Source organism: Astatotilapia calliptera, chromosome 20 (genome assembly GCF_964374335.1).
Source record: "Astatotilapia calliptera chromosome 20, fAstCal68.1, whole genome shotgun sequence".
Lineage (NCBI taxonomy): Eukaryota > Metazoa > Chordata > Actinopteri > Cichliformes > Cichlidae > Astatotilapia > Astatotilapia calliptera.
In genome coordinates this window covers 18225850-18247822 of record NC_137441.1, presented here as the reverse complement: position 1 = coordinate 18247822, position 21973 = coordinate 18225850, and the positions used below count along the sequence as shown (strand labels likewise).

General features: G+C 41.6%; 1 protein-coding gene across 3 annotated transcripts in view; it reads right to left on the bottom strand.

Moving 5' to 3' along the window:
• Positions 1-834: 834 nt before the first annotated feature.
• The window catches only part of arhgef10lb (Rho guanine nucleotide exchange factor (GEF) 10-like b), a 46296-nt gene continuing 25157 nt past the window's right edge, over positions 835-21973 (bottom strand). For all 3 annotated transcript variants that reach the window (XM_026154247.2, XM_080294436.1, XM_026154246.2), the window contains 8 exons: positions 21085-21206; positions 6736-6822; positions 6179-6402; positions 5313-5470; positions 5038-5180; positions 3679-3850; positions 2707-2823; positions 835-1980 (listed from right to left, as the gene is read on the bottom strand). In XM_026154247.2, the coding sequence (XP_026010032.2) occupies positions 1394-1980; positions 2707-2823; positions 3679-3850; positions 5038-5180; positions 5313-5470; positions 6179-6402; positions 6736-6822; positions 21085-21206 (1610 nt within the window). In that variant the 3' untranslated portion in view covers positions 835-1393. The remainder of the gene's footprint in view (positions 1981-2706; positions 2824-3678; positions 3851-5037; positions 5181-5312; positions 5471-6178; positions 6403-6735; positions 6823-21084; positions 21207-21973) is intronic.

Below are 21973 nucleotides of genomic sequence, written 5' to 3'. Positions count from 1 at the left end.
ACTTTGTTCTTCTTTGCAGCTGGCTGACAACAGAGTTCAGTGCAATCAGACACACAATCCCTGGACAGATGATGCGGTCTCTCTGCACGACCATAAATAACGCATCACAGCAACCAAGCTAGTTACAAGTAGACACGTGAGTCAACCATTGAGCACAGCACAGAAGGACATTAGAAATAACAGTTTACAAAGCACCAGCTCCTGGTTGAGCAGTTCATGAAGATTCGAGGAACAGGCAGACCAAACTCAGCACCACCTGGATTCACTACATGAAAGCCTCTGACTCTTGTAGAACATCTTTGCTGCATATGGATTAGACATCACCAAGTTCCCATTGCGTCTAAAGGTGGTTGAAACAACAGTGGATTAAGGTCCTGTGGGACTTTCAAGTTCCGGATAGAAAAGCAGCCTCTGGCCAACCAAACAGATATAGTTGACAAGGAGCAGAAGACCACAGCTGTGAAAGACGTGGCTATGCCAGCTGACAGTAACATCAGACAGATGGAGCATTAGACATCTGAGAAGTGGCGAGACTGAAGGAACAGCTGTGGCAGATGTAGGAAGTCGTCATCCTAGTGGTAATAGAAGTATTAGGAGGTGGAACATTTCCAGCAGTGAATCTTAACAGCTCACAGTAAAGACATCACTTGATTCCATTAACTGTCTGGGTCTGTGTATTTATGTTGTATTTATGGTGTAGCTGCACACACGCGCTCTCTCTCTCTCTCTCTCACACACACACACACACACACACACACACACACACACACACACACACACACACACACACACACACACACACACACACACACACACACACCATTGAAACTTTCATTGTGATGCAATTTTCTTACATTTTTTTCCTTTATTATGTAAAGATTCAGGTTTTCATTAAGTTCTTTTCATAATATGCCACTATTTTGTTTAGCCTAACACTGAGATATGTGTCCAAATCAAAACGTTTAATGTCCAAATGCAGACACTGAGGCTTGACACTCATCTGACATACACATACAACCTGTTTCCATACAGAAATGTTCCACCAAGTATCACATTGTACAGCTTCATTTGAAACACATTGCTGATTTTAAAATTAGTATACTATATAAGCCAGGTTCTTTGGGGGATTGCTTCCTGCTGATGCCAGGTGCCGCTATTTTTGTGATATGCAACATTACTACTGCTCACTGTAGTAAATAAAGCTGTCACCTAGTATCCACTGTGATGACGGTCGTCATCTGTAGGCTTAAGTAATGTTACTTTTATTTTAACTGTCAACTGTCAAAGGTGATATGTCCTTGACTTTAGAATCAACCTTAAATGTTTAAACGTGCCTGGTCTAAGAGTAATCACACGTGACTAGAACTAGAGTAACTGAGGACAAAGAAAGCTGTCACTGGCTAAGCGTGAGAGGGAGCTGCCACACGAGCAGCGTGTTTTCACTGGAGTCTGAGCAGGTTTCTTCTGATGCTGACAGTCCTATCCTGCGGTATCCTCTTCCACCAGAGAAGATGGCTGTTGAAGTGACTTTGTTACGTTTGGCCTCTCCCTCCTTCCCCAACTCCAGTGGCCGCCCTCTCAACCAAACATCGGGGTCCTCATTTACTTCATAGATGGAACCGTCCTCCATCTGGAGATCTGGGGAGGCCCTTGGGTTCGCTTGTTCTGGCTGAGCTGTCAGCAGCTTCCCAGGAAGCTGGGAGGTGGAATGGAGGTGGTACTGCAATAGGAGATGCTTAGGTTTGTCCTGCTTCCATGGAGAAGTTTCTAAGTTCTCCCTATGGTGGCTATTTTCCAGCTTCTGCTCTCCTCTTTCTCCTTCAACATTACCTCCACCTCCTCCTCCCTCTCCATTAGCACTCTCTTTGCTAATGTTGAAGATGGAATCCCGTCGAAGCAAATCAGAGGCCAGGGTGCTGGAGGCTGACACCAGGAAATCTACAGCACCACAGTGAGCATTCAGAGATGTCATCGCTTTACCTGAGGATATAAAAGTTGTGCATCTGCTCACTTTATCTCATTTTACCAGAGTAACACATGAAAGAAGTAAATGTGTTCCAAAAGACAAAAAAAACTAAAACTGAACAAACATTAAGTATACAATAGAACTAAAAAGAGTGTTTTTAAATGCAACCCTGCAGAGAATCATCAACATTTCAGGACCACAGTTTTAGTGGAGTTTGAGTTAAAAGGGGAAGAAGTTTTAAAAAACTTGCACTGAGACCCACAGAGGCAGAGTGTTTCCAAAGCAAAGCATATGCACAGGACTATTTGATATATATATCGCACATCAATAAACTAAAATAGAAAACTAAATAATAAAGTAAATTAATAGGGGAACAAATAGTATAAATTAGGAAGCAAATAGAATTGAAATAGTCGTTTTTTCATAGATTTATATATAAAAAAAATAATGGCTACACTTCTTTTGAGGGAATTAATGTCATTTTTTGTTAAATAGAGCATATCTCCTGTTTCTTTGTTGCTTTCAAGGTTCAGTTTCCAGTTTATTGAGTTAACTTTGTTTTGGTGAGTGCCAGAGCCTTCATGAGTACGTGTGCATTATCAGGCCATCATGCTACATGGATATATTGTATATCACAAGAGATCTTGAGATGTTCAACCAGTAATGAGCACATGCTGTGTGTACATTCAACTTCAGTCACAAAAACATCAGAGAGCAGGAGCGCTGATGCATGTTCTGACCTGTGATCTTCGGGATACCCTCAAGAGTCGGTACAGAGAAAGTGATGATGACGCCCTGGCTAGTCCCCACCCACAACATACCCTGAGAGATCAGTAAGCTGGATACACAAACGTGACCTGGAAAACAAACATTTAACCATTACATTGGTCATAGTCTAACTGTACATGTTTTATTCCTGCCCAGCCCTGACAACACTGTGTGTGTGTGTAGTCTGCCAAAATTTGAACTCGGGCTGAGCTCTGTCACTGAGCAGCTCAGTTCAATTTACAGCGTGGAGATCTTAAGGAAAACGTGAACAGGAAGGGAAAGTTTCCAGTAAACTGTAAACGTATTGTAGTATGGGATATCACACCCCTGTGTGTCTTGGCTGAAGACATCTCTATTCATGCCTTTAAGGCAGATAACCTGTGATGACACTATGTAACTGAATGTCTGAATGTTAGATAGACAGCATTACATATTGTTCGTAAGAATGGGAGCAAGTTGTATAGAACAGAAATGCATCATTTAATAACAACTTCTGCTAACTTCTGTTCCCTGAAGGAACAAGGTTGCCCTGCCATGCAGTTGGGTTCAATAATAATAATAACTTAGATTTGTATAGTGTCTTTCAAGAAACCCAACTTTGCTTTACACAACAGTAACTAGAGCTTAAAATAGCTATGGGTTGTGGGATTTGTTGAAGAGGCGAGTTTTGAGAAGTTTCCTGAAGGACTCCAGTGTCGTGCCATCGTGAGTCTCATATGGGAGAGAGTTCCAGAGGGTGGGGGCTGCCACACTGAAGGCTCTGTCCCCAAAGGTATTAATAAGGTTGGTGCAAGGGACAGAAAGGAGACCCATTCAACATGACATCTGAACATTCAGTCAGTGACAACAATATTCTAGAAATGCTAAACACAGGTCTAAAAGCAGCTATGCTGTATTCTTGGTATGCCCGTCTGTCTCGGTGACAGTATCGTTTTTGGCCTTGCCTGGTGACAGATAGTTGGTACGGGTGGAGATGTTGATTTCCTGCAGTTGTTGCAAGGTCTCTGTGTGGAACAGATGAATGGAGGATCCTTTGGTGAAGGCCATCCAAACACCTCCACCTGAATGGACCATATGGCTAACATGGAAGTCTGGATCTGAGTGGGCTTCGAAGCTCTGAAACACAGAGAGAAAGGGTTAATCTGTGGCTTATCTGTCAAAAAAAACATGTCAGTTGGTTTCACAAAATGTGTCATATGACTCATTTTGTGGAAAATATTTTTTTAGGAAAACACGGTACATGAATGTTCTGAAGAATATTTTAATTCATGTAAACAATAATCTGCTGGTTGTTCAGTAAATAAAGCTCTTGCCTAGTTGTGACTGTCATCTGTAGTCATCTGTAGTATTCGGGCAAGTGTGTATGCTGAGAATACATATTTACTAGGGGTGGGACTCGATTAAAAAATAATCTAATTAATTAGAGGCTTTGTAATTAATTAATTACGATTAATTGCATTTAATCACACAAGAAACCTCGCCCCAAAGTGCAAATTTTTTTTTTCATTTAAAAGGGTTTTAGCGGGCGACAGAATCAAATAATACACATGGATGTGAGTATTGTAAACTCGAGCTCTTTTCATTTTTTGGGAAAAAAATGAAGCATTTAAACTGCATTTCAATTCAAAACAGAGAAACAAAAATAATATCCCTGGTCAAAATTGGGCAGACCTTTGACAACCATTTGATATTTGATGCTCTACTGTGAATAAAATATGGATTTATGAGAACAAATCATTTCATTCTGTTTTATATACATTTCACAGAGTATCACAGCTTTTTGGGAATCAGAGTTGGAATCCAATCCAGGCAGTATTTTCCTAAATGTGGTTTACTGTTGATGCTGACCCATCAAACACATTTAACACTTACAGTTTTATTCTTCTCTTGTAGAACTGGTAATACTTATTGAGCTTACTTTGGGCCTTGACATAGCCTGTCAGTTCACTGTCTCTCTGAAACAAGCCCTTTTGTCTTATTTGCCTTAAAAAGCAGCTTTGAACAGCAGGTAGGTGGGACTGTTGAGCTGGTCTGATAATTTAGTTTTGCATTTGTGGTGGATTATACATCCAAGAATATAAAAAATGTCTGAAATGCAATAGTTAGAGGACTCTGAAGCTTGAGCCGTTGGTTCACAGGAATCACTTGTAAAAATGCCAGCCTCATTATTGGGTCATTTTGACATGGATCCACCACTGTAACAGTATACACATCCATTGCAGAGCACAAGGGAAAGTGTAAAGTGTAAAGTAAAGTGTAAGTGTAAAAGTGTTCTCAGTGTGCATACTGAACAGTCAATATACCTGCATGCAGAGGCTGTCTCCTTGTATGACAGTGACTTGGTTTTCACAGCTGGCCCACATAGTGTCTTCAAGTGTCAGCAGACAGTAGACCGGCTTGGAGCCAAGAGACACTAGCTTGCATGAATCCACATCCCACAGTCGCTCTGACAGGAAGAATTAGTTGGTTAGAACCTAATTTGAGCTCTGTGATTTAGCTCCTACTACGCTAGTGCATGACCTCATTAGTCTGACATGCAAACTCGCATCATGTGAGAGTGGTATCTGTGACAGCTCACCTCCAGTTTTTCTGTGGTATATAGCTACTTTGCCATTAGCCAGTCCAGCAAAAAGGAACGACAGTAAATGTTTGAGGCAGAGCACTGGACAGTTGTCAGGGTTTACCAAGGTCAGCAGGCACTGAACAGCTGTGTCCACACTGCTCTGAACATGGATACTGGAAAGACAAGCAGACAGAAAAGTCACATATTACACATGGGGCCAGATTGTTGCTGTTGCTGCTGTAACAAAATAACATAGCTCTACATTAGTCTTTCAAAATCTCATAGTACAATCTGCTCAAAGAGATACATAAGAAAATTGAATGTCATTACCTGATTTCATGCTTTTCATGTAAGTTTTAAGGTTGTCTTTGATTATTTATTTATATATATTTTTTTTAGAATAATGTATTTTGCAATCAACTTGTTTTCTTAAGCCTTTTTTGTGCAATCCAAATCAAATAACAGCAGAGTACCACATTCTTTCAGTTTATAGCAACATAAAATTACAAAATGGGTTTAGACATCCTTTTTCTGGGGAAAAAAATAATAATGGCATAATCAGCGTAAAAACTGCCTGGTGCAAACCTCGGCATGAATGAGCAACTGTAAACTCCCACAAAAACATATGTCAGCAGCAAAAATAATTGTTTTTAGCAGCAGTGACAAAAGAGGGTTCATCCTGGCCTTAAAACTGGTCGATGAAGTGAAAGAAAATTGATGATATTAAAAAAAATGGTTCAATATTTTGAGGAATTGTCTTCTTCTTTTTTTTTTCTAAACTTACAATCGTTAGTCAAATATAACAAAACTGTGGTCCAAACAATACTTAATGTTCCGACAGCTATAAAACTAAATAATGTCCTGTGTTGGAAAAGACTGACCTGCCGTCCTGCAGGCCAACACAGATTATGTTTCCTGTCTTGGCTGCCCTTGGGCCTTTCTCAGTCCCCTCCTGGAGCACTGTACTGGGGCACGGCTCCTTCACATACTCCAGGCAAAGGACTGGGGCTCTCAGTGGGAGGGTTTTGACCAAGCGGGCACTGGCTCGGTTCAGAGAGAAAATCTCTACTTGCCCATGGTTGGAGTTGCCACCTCCACCAGCAACCTGAAGACCATGACAGGAGAAAAGTAGCTTTGCTTATCACAAAACAAAACAAAAAAAAAACCAACAGTCAAAGCAATTATGCCATGGATCCGTAATGTACCAATAACAGTGTGTCTCGAAAGCACCGATTTGAACAGCCAAGGTTTTATACATAAGTTCTTACAACAGGGGGACAAGCTTACCCCAGCAGCAGAGCTAACACCGTGGTAGTGGTTATACAGACATAAAACAGAAACCGCACTGAATAATGCATTCAAACATACAGATCCACATAGGAGCAGGTGAATACTGAATAAAAAAGATGTTTTCTGAACAGTGGAAGCTTAAACTCACCCAAAGGTAACCCTGTGGCAAGGATGTGCTGGCAGTGCAGAAACCAAGCAGTCTGGACTGAGATGGGCTGTGAAGAGCTGCCTCCAGCTGGCCAAACATAGCAGACATGTTTGAAACATTAATAACGTTATAAATCATCTCTAAACAAATAATTAATTATTGAAACAGAACAGATAAACAAATTATTCAAAGGTCAGTTCAGTTATTAAAACAATAATGTGTTAATAAATTAACATATTTAATTAGTGAAATGCTTTCTCATCTCATACAGCTAAAACTACTCAGTATCACTCATATATATATATATATATATATATATATATATATATATATATATATATATATATATATATATATATATATATACCTTAGCAATCCTTATTCGATTCCTGCCTGGGGCGTCTGTATCCAGTAAGGGTCCTAAGGCTAGACCCCCTATGCTAAGTGAGCCTACCGCAGACATGAGTGAGACAGATAAATACGAAGGCATGCCGGCTCGGATGTTGCCCGGATCAACAAGGTCCGCCTCAGGTGTTGAGGAACCAGGGCACCATGACGACAAGTGGGCTACTGGAACAAGAAGGCATTGGTGGGCAAGAGACGAAAACAGGGCGTTGTTGGAATGCTACTACGCAAGTAACCCTGGCGGAAGGGGCTACATGAATAGGATGAGGGATGTGTTCCAACATTCGAAAGAAGGGACTGCTGTCACAACTAGAGATTGACGAGGTACAACATAAATGCTAAGGCAAGGAGGAGTCAGGACTCCAGGTCAGGGGGGAGATATCATCACCCCCACCCGAGATTGGGTACATAGCCCCAAGTGCGATAGGAGAAGGATCGTTGAGTGCGAGAGGAACTGACCTGAAAAATAGGATCATGGCCAAGCTTGAAAGCCTGGATCCCCCGTAGCCGGTTACCAAGATTACGTGAAGTACCCTCAGAAGGTCTGCTAGATGATGTTAATGCAGCACTACGGACGATACCTACAACCACGATTACTGACACTAACAAGCTGATCTACAATACGGCAGCAGTGATCAGTGAGATGCTTGGCTACAAGTTGAACAGCCACAAGGGGCAGTACCCTCCATGGAGAAGGAGGCTAGAGAGCAAGATCAAAGTAGCACGGAGGGAGGTTAGCCAACTAACGGAGTTGCAGAAAGGTGCGGCAAAGAAGGTGCATAAGAAATACATCAAACTGTCCTTACCTGAGGCCTTGGAAACTGCCAAGCAAAGACTCACAGCCTTGGCCAGCCACTTGAGGAGGTACACCAGAGAGATAGAAGGCAGGAGAATAAACCAGCTGTTCTCCACGGAACCAGCAAAGGTGTACTCTCAGTGGCAAGGGAACAATAAGAGAACAACACCACCAAGGCTGGAGACAGAGCAATACTGGAAGAGCATATGGGAGAAGGAAGCAACCCATAACGGCAATGCTCAGTGGCTAGTGGATGTGAGGGCAGACCATAGCAACCTCCCTGAACAGGGTCCAGTAACCATCACAGTGGCAGATATCCAAGAAAGGGTCTCCAGTATGAAGAACTGGACAGCACCAGGGCCCGACATGGTTCACGCCTACTGGCTGAAGAAGCTGACTGCACTCCACGAGCGTCTGGCAGCACAAATGAACCAGCTGCTAGTTAACGAGAGACACCTGGAATGGCTAACCGAAGGTCGAACGGTTCTGATCCCCAAGAAGGGACCGGTCCCATCCAACTATCGACCAATAACCTGCCTCAGTACTACATGGAAGCTCCTGTCAGGCATCATATCGGCTAAGATGAACAGGCACATGGGTCAATACATGAGTGGGGCACAGAAAGGGATTGGCAAGAATACCAGAGGCGCAAAATACCAGCTACTGGTAGACAGAACAATCAGCCGAGACTGCAAGGGGGATGTGGCGTACAACACTAGAGGCCAACTCCAAGCCCATAGCACAAGTCACCATCAAGTGTGGGATCTACCAAGGAGATGCTCTGTCCCCACTGCTGTTCTGCATAGGCCTGAACCCCCTCAGTGAGATCATTAACAAGACTGGCTACGGATACCGACTACAGAATGGAGCAGTTGTCAGCCACCTCCTGTACATGGATGACATCAAGCTGTATGCCAAGAGTGAACGAGACATCGATTCACTGATCCACACTACCAGGCTATACAGCAATGACATTGGAATGTCGTTCAGACTGGAGAAGTGTAGTCGAATGGTAACAAAGAGAGGGAAGGTAGTCAGAACTGAGGGGACTGAACTACCAGAAGGCAACATTGCAGACATAGAGGACAGTTACAAGTACCTGGGGATCCCGCAGGCAAATGGGAACCATGAAGAGGCCGCTAGAAAGGCTGCAACCACCAAGTACCTGCAGAGGGTCAGGCAAGTCCTGAGGAGTCAGCTGAATGGTAAGAACAAGATCCGGGCCATCAACACCTACGCCTTGCCCGTGATCAGGTACCCTGCTGGGGTAATAGGCTGGCCAACGGAGGAGATAGAAGCCACTGACATAAAGACAAGAAAGCTCCTTACCATGCATGGAGGGTTTCACCCCAAGTCCAGCACCCTGAGGCTGTACGCTAAGTGGAAGGAAGGGGGCCGGGGACTGGTGAGTGTCAGCACCACAGTCCAGGATGAGACAACGAACATCCAAGAATACATTAGGAAGATGGCCCCAACTGACCGAGTGCTCAGTGAATACCTCAGGCAGCAGAAACCCAAGAAAGAGGAGGGAGACGAGGAACCATCATGGAAGGACAGGCCCCTGCACGGTATGTACCACCGGCAGATAGAGGAGGTGGCTGATATCCAGAAATCCTACCAGTGGCTGGACAAAGCTGGACTGAAAGACAGCACAGAGGCGCTAATCATGGCAGCACAAGAACAAGCTCTGAGTACAAGATCCATAGAGGCTGGGGTCTATCACACCAGGCAAGACCCCAGGTGCAGGCTGTGTAAAGATGCCCCAGAGACAATCCAGCACATAACAGCAGGGTGCAAGATGCTAGCAGGCAAGGCATACATGGAACGCCATAACCAAGTGGTTGGCATAGTGTACAGAAACATCTATGCTGAGTATAACCTGGAAGTCCCAAGGTCAAAATGGGAGATGCCCCCAAGGGTGGTGGAGAATGACCGAGCTAAGATCCTGTGGGACTTCCAGATACTGACGGACAAAATGGTGGTGGCTAACCAACCGTGGTGGTGGTAGACAAACATAAGAAGACGGCCGTAGTGATCGATGTAGCGGTTCCGAATGACAGCAATATCAGGAAGAAAGAACACGAGAAGCTGGAGAAATACCAAGGGCTCAGAGAAGAGCTCGAGAGGATGTGGAGGGTGAAGGTGACGGTGGTCCCCGTGGTAATCGGAGCACTAGGTGCGGTGACTCCCAAGCTAGGCGAGTGGCCATAGTATATACAGTATTCTGGAGAAGGTGTCAAATGTTACTGTGTGTGTGTGTGTGTGTGTGTGTGTGTGTGTGTGTGTGTGTGTGTGTGTGTGTGTGTGTGTGTGTAGATTTTTTACAATTATTACTCAAGTATAAAAACAATAATAAACACAGCTGCAATGTTTTGGTTCTGTAACCTTTATTCTATCATTACTTTATTAGAGATTAGGTGTAAGAGTTGTTTAGTGTGAATAATTAAATAATAGTTTAATACAACATCATATTGTGCCTTGTACTTAGATAGACAGCAAGTAGAGAGTGATAGATGAGATGAGGAGATGGAAGGAGGAAGAGAGGCAAAGAGTGAGTGTGACAAAGTGGGTGAGAAGACCATTTGTCTATATTCTTAGTTAACATTCTTGTTTTGATTTAACCATATTTCACATGTAATCTGCAATAGGCAAACATCTACTATCCCGGGTTTGTTTATGTTTTGCACTTTTACAGATTATATAATATAACATCTTGGTTTAAATCAATTCCTACAAGTTTGTTAAGTTAACATGTTCTATATTTCAACTGTTAATTTGTATTGTTTAGAACTTTCCTTACGTACCTGTCTTCTAGAAACAAAAGGAGGAAATGTAGTTTTACTTCCTGCTTTATACCTTCTGAGTTCATCTGAGGTCACAGGAAGAGACCAAGTGCAGAAGGGGAAGAACTCTTATAATTTAATAAAGTTGATTTTAGAGGGTTTATAAAGAAATAGATTTATTGTTGTGATATGTATTGATTACACCACAGAGTTTGTTGCCAGTAAGGAGGAGTAGTAGAGGTTTGAATATAATAATGTTCATCTTACCTACTTACTGAATGGAATAGTCCAGAGGAGAAATTGTTTGGTTAAGTGGACTATTTAAGCAGAAGAACTCAGGTGTTTCGGGAAGAAAGGTTCAGGTCAGTGTAGCTGTGTGCAGTTTGACCTTAATTTCCGTTGATTTAAGTTCAGTTATGTTTATTTGAACTGAGTTAATTTGGAGTTGAGTTTATTTGTTTCTTTGTAAATATTTTTTGGGTCACAAAATACCATACCATACCATACCATACCACCTTTATTTATGAAGCACTTTAACATAAAAACCAGAGTTCACAAAGTGCTGTACATGCTAATAGCATAAGTAAAGAAAATTAAAATGAGATAAGATAAAATAAATAACTAAAAAACTAAAATAAATTGAAATATGTTAAAACAAATTGAGTCAACCCCTCTAATCAATGCCAAAGGCTTCAGCGAATAAATATGTTTTAAGAAGACTTTTAAATTCAGAGAGAGAAGAGGCCTGCCTAAGATGCAAGGGTAGATCATTCCACAACTTTGGAGCAACTACAGCAAAAGCACGATCACCTTTAAATTTATACTTAGTTTTCGGTACCTTAAGGAGCTGCTGATTGGCGGACCTAAGGGAACGGGCAGGTGTATATGGTTGTAGTAGCTCCGAGAGGTGGGGGGGGGGGGGGGGGGCAGGCCATTAAGAGATTTAAAAGCAAATAAGAGAATTTTAAAAACAATCCTAGAATGTACATGTAGCCAGTGGAGTGAAATTAAAATTGGGGTAATGTGCTCAAACTTTTTTGTTCCAGTTAAAAGACGTGCTGCAGCATTTTGCACAACCTGCAGGCGCCTAATGGACGCATCACTAACCCCAAAATAAAGTGCGTTACAATAATCCAGCCTAGAAGTAACAAAGGCATGGATTACTGTCTGAAAATGCTGTTTCGATAAGATAGGCTTTATTTTGGCTAATTCCCTCAAATGAAAAAAGCTACATCTTACAACAGCTCTGACCTGGCTTTCAAGTTTAAGATTTGCCTCTATTTTAACTCCCAGATTAGTGATGACTGGTTTAACATACTGTGCCAGTGAACCAAGATCTATAATAGTGGCCTCAGAAGCGCCACCAAAAACCATCACTTCTGTTTTCTGTTCATTAAAATGTAAAAAGTTCAAAGCCATCCAGGCCCTTATTTCATCAAGGCATCTGAGCAGCAGGTCTACTGAGAAGCCATTTATCTTTTTAAGTGGGAAATAAATCTGGGAGTCATCGGCGTAGCAGTGGAAAGAAATCCCATGTTTCCTGAAAATAGACCCAAGGGGTAGGAGATATAGAGAGAAAAGAAGCGGGCCTAAAACTGAACCCTGTGGGACCCCACATTGAAGAGAAGCAGCAGAGGATACAAACTCCCCTAGTTTCACAGAGAAAGTTCGCTCTGCCAAATAGGATCTGAGCTACTGCAGTGCGGTACTCCGCATACCCACCAACTGCTCTAAACGGGAAATTAAAATATTATCATCCACTGTATCAAAAGCAGCAGTTAAATCTAACAGCACAATGATAACACAGTCACCTGAGTCATTTGCCAAAAACACATCATTAAAAACTCTTAAAAAGGCAGATTCGGGGCGTTAGAGGTTTCCGGTGACGTCATCCCAACGCATGGCAGCCTAACGAGTAGCGCTCTCTCATATATGATTTGTTCACCCCGCGAAGTGTCAAAATTATTACCAATTTTTGATAGATAGTAGAGTTACAAGCGGGGCGAACATGGGGAAAAGAGACAAACAGAAAAGCTCAGCAGAAGAACGTGTAAACGAAGGGCCTATGGCAGCGGCATCGCCATCTCGACATGAAGTCAATACTAGGGCCAATATGGATGAAGGCTCGGGCTTGACCATGATACTGGAAGAATTACGGGACTTTCGAAGAGAGTTCCAAGAATTTAAATCCGACTTGGTCAGAGCCAATAACAGGATAACCGAAGCAGAAACCCGCATTGCAAAGCTGGAAGACCGGGTCCAAAACGCGGAACAGGTGATGCTAAAGATGTTAAAAATTATCAACGAGCAAGAAAACAAAATTGTGGATCAGGAAAGCCGGGCCCGGCGACAGAATCTGAGGCTGTATAATGTCCCTGAAGGAGTGGAGGGGTCTTCGATGACAGTTTTTGTGGAAAAAGTATTGACGGAATGCCTCGACCTCCCCCAGGGCACAGAGCTTGGTATTGAGAGATCACACCGGGCCCCGGGAGCAGTGAGGAACCGAGAGGGAACCCCACGTTCGATATTGATTTGTTTTGCACGTTACAACACCAAGGAAGAAGTTTTGCGTAAAGCGTGGGCCAAGAGGACTGTTCTGTTGAACGGTCAGAAAATATATTTCGATCAGGATTATGCACCAGCTATTCTGCGAAAACGTAAAGGCTACGCTGAAGCTAAAAGAGCTCTGAAACAACAGAACATAAGGTTCCAGACTCCTTATCCTGCTAAATTAAGGGTCTTCTATCAAGAGGGAACCATGCTTTATGCGACGGCGGAGGAAGCAACCGCGGACATGCGGACAAGGGGATTTCAGATTGATAAAGTTGCCCAGAAGCAGACTTTAATGGAACAGCTGTCAAATTTGACGTGGGCGAAGATTGGAAAGTCGCAGCGGTGTGACTCGGAGGGACATAGAGAAAGTCCCAATAGTGAGCAGCTTCAGCTATCTAGAAGGTGCTCTCCCTCTACGACAGGAGACTAATGGAGATATACTGTGCGGCCGCAATGGGTGAGATAACAAAAACTTTTCCCTTATTAGATGATTAAGATTGCAGAGAGACTGTGGAGAAATGCACCTTAAAGGAGCTAGCAGGGGCCCTTGCCCTCCAGTAAGGGGAGGTTTCCCCCTGTCTATGGGATATACGTGCCAGGGTCTGTTAGGACTGACCCCAACCTTGGAATCACATATTATTTTTGTTTTTTTGTCTTGTTTTGTTTTTTCTTTGTCCGATTCTGGACGATTGTGGTTGTTTATTATTTGGGTTGTTAAAGGGAGTTTACCAGTTGATAAATTAATTAAGTCTGGATATTTTATTTCGGATAAATGACTACTAGAGGAATTAAGGTTATATCTTTTAATGTGAATGGGCTCACGAACCCCATTAAACGAAGCCGAATCTTGAATAAAATGAAGAAAGATCGAGCGCAGATAGTATATTTACAAGAGACACACTTGAATAATAATGAACATGAAAAACTCAGGAGGATGGGTTTTACAAATATGTTCTCCTCAGCGTATGAATCAGGCCACAGACGGGGCGTGGTAATCTTGATTTCCAGGGCACTGAACTTTGAAAAGTCATTTGAACTTAAAGATAAGGATGGGAGATTTATACTGGTACGGGGAACAGTTGATGGTAATCAGGTTACTCTAATGAATGTGTACGCCCCACCAGGAAGTGACCTAAGCTTTTTTAAGTACATTGTTAACATAATGGTGACAGAAACTCAAGGCCCTTTAATTTGCGGCGGTGATCTGAATATACGCCTACAACCGGACCTAGATAGCTCTAAAAGAAAGAAGCCGGGATCGAGTACATTATATAAAAGAATCTCAGCACTGTTCGATGAGGTGGGTTTAATTGATGTATGGAGAAATCGCTTTCCTACAAGGAGGGATTACTCTCATTTTTCAGCCCCACACTCACTTTACACGAGGATAGATTATTTTTTAATGTTTGGAAGAGATAGGGATAAAATCTTAACATGCGAGATGGGCTTGATAGATATAAGTGATCACGCACCGCTGTACCTAACGATTGATATGAATGTACACCCAAAAGTTTCAATTTGGAGATTGAATTCATCCCTGCTTAAAGATGTAGAATTTAGGAAAGTAATAAAGGCAGAGCTCAAAGATTACCTTGAAATTAATGATAATGGGGAGGTTTTACCCCCGATACTATGGGACGCATTAAAAGCTGTTATGAGGGGGAAGATTATAGCATTTGCCTCCTTCCAAAAAAAAGCAAGAGAGAAAAAAATGGAAGATTTACAAGCGATTCAAAAACAATTAGAAAGTGAGCACAAACATAAGCCTTCAGCGGGCACCTTGCAGAAACTAACAATGATTAGAAATGAAATAAATACGCAGAGTATACAGACGATAAAGAGAAAATTGTTATATTTGAAACAGAAACATTATGATGGAGGATCGCAATCAATGAAAATTTTAGCATGGAAACTTAAGAAGAAGATAGCGGAGAATACTGTAACTAAAATCAAACACCCAGAGACGGGGAATATAATGACTCATCCTTGCAAGATACAGAACGCCTTTGAATCATTTTATAAAACATTATATGCGGGAGTCCCAGGGGGGGCTGAACACGAAATGGACAACTTCCTGAACTCTTTATGCCTACCAAGCTTTAACGAGGAACAAAATAAAACGATGATAGCGGAGGTGACCGAAGCTGAACTTGTGAATGCCATCAATAGGCTGAAATCAAATAAGTCACCAGGCTCCGATGGTTACACCGCGGAGTGGTATCGGGAATTCAAACAGGATTTGATCCCTACACTACTTACTACTTTTAACTGGGTGTTAAAAACAGCGCAAATTCCACCGAGTTGGAAGGAGGCAATTATTTCGGCTATTCCGAAAGAAGGGAAAGACAAAATGGAGTGTGGCTCATATAGACCTATTTCTGTCCTTAACATAGATTATAGATTGTTTACTTCGATAATGGCCAGGAGAATGGAAGAATTTTTACCTGACTTAATTAGCAATGATCAAACGGGGTTTATAAGACGACGACAGACCCAGGATAATATACGTAGAACTCTTCATGTAATACATCAGATACAGACATCTAAGAGTACAGCCATGCTTATGAGTATTGATGCAGAAAAAGCCTTTGATTCTGTAAATTGGGACTTTCTATATAAAGTCCTGGATAAATTCGGCTTACATAAGGGAATTGTTGATACGGTGAGGGCACTATACACTAACCCCACCGCAAGAATTAAAGTTAATGGTTCTCTCTCAAATAGCTTCGTTCTGCAGAGAGGAAATAAACAAGGCTGTGCTTGGTCCCCGCTCCTGTTTGCATTGTACTTAGAACCCTTGGCACAATCAATTAGACAAAATAAAGACATTAAGGGGATCACTATTGCAGGACAGGAACACAAGCTCGCTTGTTATGCGGATGACATATTGATCTATTTAGATCAGCCCACTAACTCCTTGCCTTCGCTGATGAATCTGTGTCAAAAATTTGGGAAACTCTCTGGATATAAAATTAATATGTCTAAAACTCAAATTCTCAGCTATAACTACAACCCCCCAGCTCACATGGTTGTTCAATATCCAATGAATTGGCAAGCACAATCATTGAAATATCTAGGAGTTGTTATTCCCAAGGATTTAACTAAACTATTTGAGGAGAATTTTGGTTCTCTACAAAGGAGAATAGTGGGTGATATTAGGCGATGGAACATGATCCCCTTTCTTTCTTTACACTCACGAGTTGAATCTATTAAAATGAATATCTTGCCAAGAATATTATATTTATTCCAAACACTACCAATATCCATTGATCCAAGTCGTTTCAATGAATGGGATAAAATAATATCGCGGTTTATATGGGGGGGGAAGCGGCCGAGGGTTTGTTTTAAAACTTTACAATTACATAAGAAGGTGGGAGGATGGGGGTTGCCATCACTAAAAAATTATTATCGGGCTGCTCAGTTGAAAACGGTGGTTAATTGGTGTGATACAAGCTACCAAGCACACTGGAAGACTATAGAGGAGAATATATTTTCCTCCCCAATACAAGCTGTCCTGATGGACTCGAATATTCGAAAATATATTGACAAGATTCATAACCCCTGGGTGTCGTGCACACTTAATATATGGAGAAAAGTTGTGAAAGAATTCAAACTTGAACAGGATTTGGCTTTATTCAAATGGTATGCATATGATTCTGACTTTACCCCGAATAAATTGGACTCACGTTTTAAAAGCTGGCCTGCTAAAGGGTTATCTACATATGATAGTTTGATAAAGGATGGGAACCTTATTAGTTTTGACATGCTGAAACAGAGACACAATCTAGAAAAACAGGATTTTTTTCGATACTTGCAAATAAGACACTATATAAAGACAACAATCGGTCAGATGTCAAATACTAACGTGGAAATGGTAACTTTATTTAGACAGGCGTACAGTGGGGATGTTGACACAAGACTCATTTTTTTTTGGTACAATTTTTTTATGAATAAGCTTCCACACTCAACTGATTATGTGAAGATGTTATGGGAAAAGGAGGGAGGGATGTGTATTTCTAGGGAAGAATGGACTCAGATGTGGGAATGGCAATGGAGGAGTACTTCCTCCAAAAGCTGGAGGGAGTTCGGATGGAAAACTCTGATAAGGTTCTTTATCACTCCATGTCAAAAGGCTCACTATGATGGGAATCCTCCCGTGTGCTGGCGAAACTGTGGATACCAAGGAGCCCATCACACCCATATTATGTGGGACTGTCCTGTGCTACGGACTTACTGGAAAGACATTCATGGTATATTACAAGGCATTTTTAACCGTACATTCCCTCAGGATATGAAGACAATTTTTTTTGGCTGTATACCGCAGAACTGGTCCAAAAGTGACATATGTCTGTTACGAGCTTTATTGGTTGCAAGTAAGAAATGTATAACAAAGAAATGGTCCTCGCAAGACATACCGACTTTGTCATTATGGTGGGAAATTACGTTAGAGATATATAGGATGGAGGAAGTAACAGCTCATGTTAATGACAGGATGGCCTGGTTCCATCTGTGCTGGGATAAGTGGGTCCAATATGTTAATACCTATAAACCGAATTTTCTCTTTAAAGCTTGAAACCACCAATTTAGTTAATTGTTTACTCCCGACAGAGCTTTCTCCTTTTATTTTATATATATATATATTTTTTTCCTTTTTTTTTTTTTTTTTTCTTTCTCTTTCTTTCTATCTGTCTTTCTTCTCGTTTTGTTTCGTTTTTCTCTTGTAAACTGTGTTAATTAATGCCTGTAATCATCTTTATGAGGTAATATTGTAGAAATAAAGAATATTAATAAAAAAAGGGCAGATTCGGTACTATGTACAGCTTTAAAACCAGATTGGAAAACTTCTAAAATACCCTGTTCTTCTAGGAAGGACATTAATTGCTTGTAAACTACCTTTTCAAAATGGTGAATAAATCACTTGCTACACTGGACAGCATCAGTCTCCTGCACTTCTTTGACCGCTTAAGTCAAGTTCTACCACAGTGAGTCTATTAGGGTACCTGGGTCATTGACCCAGTGTTTTCAGTTCTTATTTTGTTTTATTACTGTGAAGGTTTTGGTTTCTGTTTTTGCATTTTGCATTTCTCTTTTCCCCAGTTCTTCTGTGTGTGATTTTGTAGTTCCTAAGTTTAATCCCATACTCCCACTGTTCTGTGTCCAGTCGGTCTGCCCTCATCTCACGTCTCTGCTCACTCTGTTGAAGTGTCTGCTTGTGAGTCTGTGTCTGTGAGTTCAGTCTGTGTTCCCCGTTTTACTTTGAAGGTCCATGTCTTATGTTAATGTGTCTAGTTTTGCTTCCTTTGTCTCGTTAGCCCTGATTTGTCCCAGCTGTGTTTCTCTGCTGTTTCCCTTTCTCTGATTGCGTCCTCTGTATATTTAAGTCCTGTGTCTTCCCTTGTCTGTGTCGTGATCTTCATCATCCCGTGCTGTGTGATCCATCCATCCATCCATCCATCTTTCTTTCTCATTTAGTAATAATTGTTTGTTTCAAGTCCATCATTTCTCCTAGCCTGCCTGCACACAGCCTTCACTTGACAGAGTCGTAGGCAGAGCCTGCTTTATTTCCTACAGTTTTTTTTTATCTGTTGCCCTACGGTTCCAAGTGCTATCACCAATCTGTGCATTTTATTATCTCATAACACTTGTTTAATCAGCTACAATCTCTCCTATGGACTCTTTAATGTCTACAGTCTCAGATCAACACAGCCGTGCCCTCCAGCACTATCAGCAGCAGGAGCAGCAGCAACCCCTCAACAGCAACATTGCACCTATCAGGTAAAACATAAACTATGTTTGCTTTGCATTGTCCCCACCTAATGACAGTGATAGTGTATGATGCGCTTCCACATTAGATTCTTGATGAATGTGTGTTGTTTTTATTCAGCCTGGTTCTACAGGGAGTGCAGAATTATTAGGCAAATGAGTATTTTGTCCACATCATCCTCTTCATGCATGTTGTCTTACTCCAAGCTGTATAGGCTCGAAAGCCTACTACCAATTAAGCATATTAGGTGATATGCATCTCTGTAATGAGAAGGGGTGTGGTCTAATGACATCAACACCCTATATCAGGTGTGCATAATTATTAGGCAACTTCCTTTCCTTTGGCAAAATGGGTCAAAAGAAGGACTTGACAGGCTCAGAAAAGTCAAAAATAGTGAGATATCTTGCAGAGGGATGCAGCAGTCTCAAAATTGCAAAGCTTCTGAAGCGTGATCATCGAACAATCAAGCGTTTCATTCAAAATAGTCAACAGGGTCGCAAGAAGCGTGTGGAAAAACCAAGGCACAAAATAACTGCCCATGAACTGAGAAAAGTCAAGCGTTCAGCTGCCAAGATGCCACTTGCCACCAGTTTGGCCATATTTCAGAGCTGCAACATCACTGGAGTGCCCAAAAGCACAAGGTGTGCAATACTCAGAGACATGGCCAAGGTAAGAAAGGCTGAAAGACGACCACCACTGAACAAGACACACAAGCTGAAACGTCAAGACTGGGCCAAGAAATATCTCAAGACTGATTTTTCTAAGGTTTTATGGACTGATGAAATGAGAGTGAGTCTTGATGGGCCAGATGGATGGGCCTGTGGCTGGATTGGTAAAGGGCAGAGAGCTCCAGTCCGACTCAGACGCCAGCAAGGTGGAGGTGGAGTACTGGTTTGGGCTGGTATCATCAAAGATGAGCTTGTGGGGCCTTTTCGGGTTGAGGATGGAGTCAAGCTCAACTCCCAGTCCTACTACCAGTTTCTGGAAGACACCTTCTTCAAGCAGTGGTACAGGAAGAAGTCTGCATCCTTCAAGAAAAACATGATTTTCATGCAGGACAATGCTCCATCACACACGTCCAAGTACTCCACAGTGTGGCTGGCAAGAAAGGGTATAAAAGAAGAAAAACTAATGACATGGCCACCTTGTTCACCTGATCTGAACCCCATTGAGAACCTGTGGTCCATCATCAAATGTGAGATTTACAAGGAAGGAAAACAGTACACCTCTCTGAACAGTGTCTGGGAGGCTGTGGTTGCTGCTGCACGCAATGTTGATGGTGAACAGATCAAAACACTGACAGAATCCATGGATGGCAGGCTTTTGAGTGTCCTTGCAAAGAAAGGTGGCTATATTGGTCGCTGATTTGTTTTTGTTTTGTTTTTGAATCTCAGAAATGTATATTGGTGAATGTGGAGATGTTATATTGGTGTCACTGGTAAAAATAAATAATTGAAATGGGTATATATTTGTTTTTTGTTAAGTTGCCTAATAATTATGCACAGTAATAGTCACCTGCACACACAGATATCCCCCTAAAATAGCTAAAACTAAAAACTACTTCCAAAAACATTCAGCTTTGATATTAATGAGTTTTTTGGGTTCATTGAGAACATGGTTGTTGTTCAATAATAAAATTATTCCTCAAAAATACAACTTGCCTAATAATTCTGCACTCCCTGCATGTGCCCCTTTTTAACTTTGAGCACCCACCCCTTCAAACATCTCTGCACGGCCCTGGTCCACACATAGCAACAAACCATTGATGAGTAGTTTGTTGCTATGTGTCTTTTGGACTGCGGTTACCCACTTGTAAGAAGGCCAGTGAAAATACTACATGGGAGGAAACTGTTCAGGCTATGAGGAATGTGTGGACATGCAGCAACGCAGGGGAAGAGCTGGTGAAGCTGAAAGCAGGAGGTCAGGATAGTCCAGCTGAGATTGAGTCACCACAAATTTCCTTCATTTAATTAAAGACTAATCAAACACAGACTCTAAGTGAAACATTTTTGGACAACTGTATTTGTCATCAGCAACAGCTCTCTCACCTTCAGAGTGTGTGTTCTGGAGGAGAAAACCGAAAGTTTACAGGTAAGCAGTGGGCAGCTTAACAGAGCTTTCGTCTTCCCATCTTCTTCAGCACATTCCCAACCTGATGTGTTTTCCTTTCCTGACCAAACAACAGACACGCACGCACACACAAACATTAAAGACAAAAACTAACAACTTTCTTAAACTGTCAAAATGCAGACTTTGCTGTATGATAATGATGATGATGATAATGATGATGATAATGATAATAATAATAATAATAATAATAATGATGGATTGCATCCATCATTATTATTATCCATCTATCTGTCCATGAAGCCAGATAACACACACCAATTAGTTAAACTGCAGGAATGTCTTAAAGACATAAAGACCTGGATGGCCGCTAACTTTCTGCTTCTTAATTCAGATAAAACTGAGGTTATTGTACTCGGCCCTGAAAATCTTAGAAATATGGTATCTAATCAGATTCTTACTCTGGATGGCATTACCTTGGCCTCCAGTAACGCGGTGAGGAACCTTGGAGTCATTTTTGACCAGGACATGTCCTTCAACGCACATATTAAACAAATATGTAAGACTGCTTTCTTCCATTTGCGCAACATCTCTAAAATTAGAAATATCCTGTCTCAGAGTGACGCTGAAAAACTAGTTCATGCATTTATTACTTCCAGGCTGGACTACTGTAATTCATTATTATCAGGATGTCCAAAAAACTCACTGAAAAGCCTTCAGCTAATCCAAAATGCTGCAGCAAGAGTGCTGACAGGGACTAGAAAGAGAGAGCATATTTCTCCTGTTTTGGCTTCCCTTCATTGGCTTCCTGTTAAATCCAGAATTGAATTCAAAATCCTGCTCCTCACATACAAGGTCTTAAATAATCAG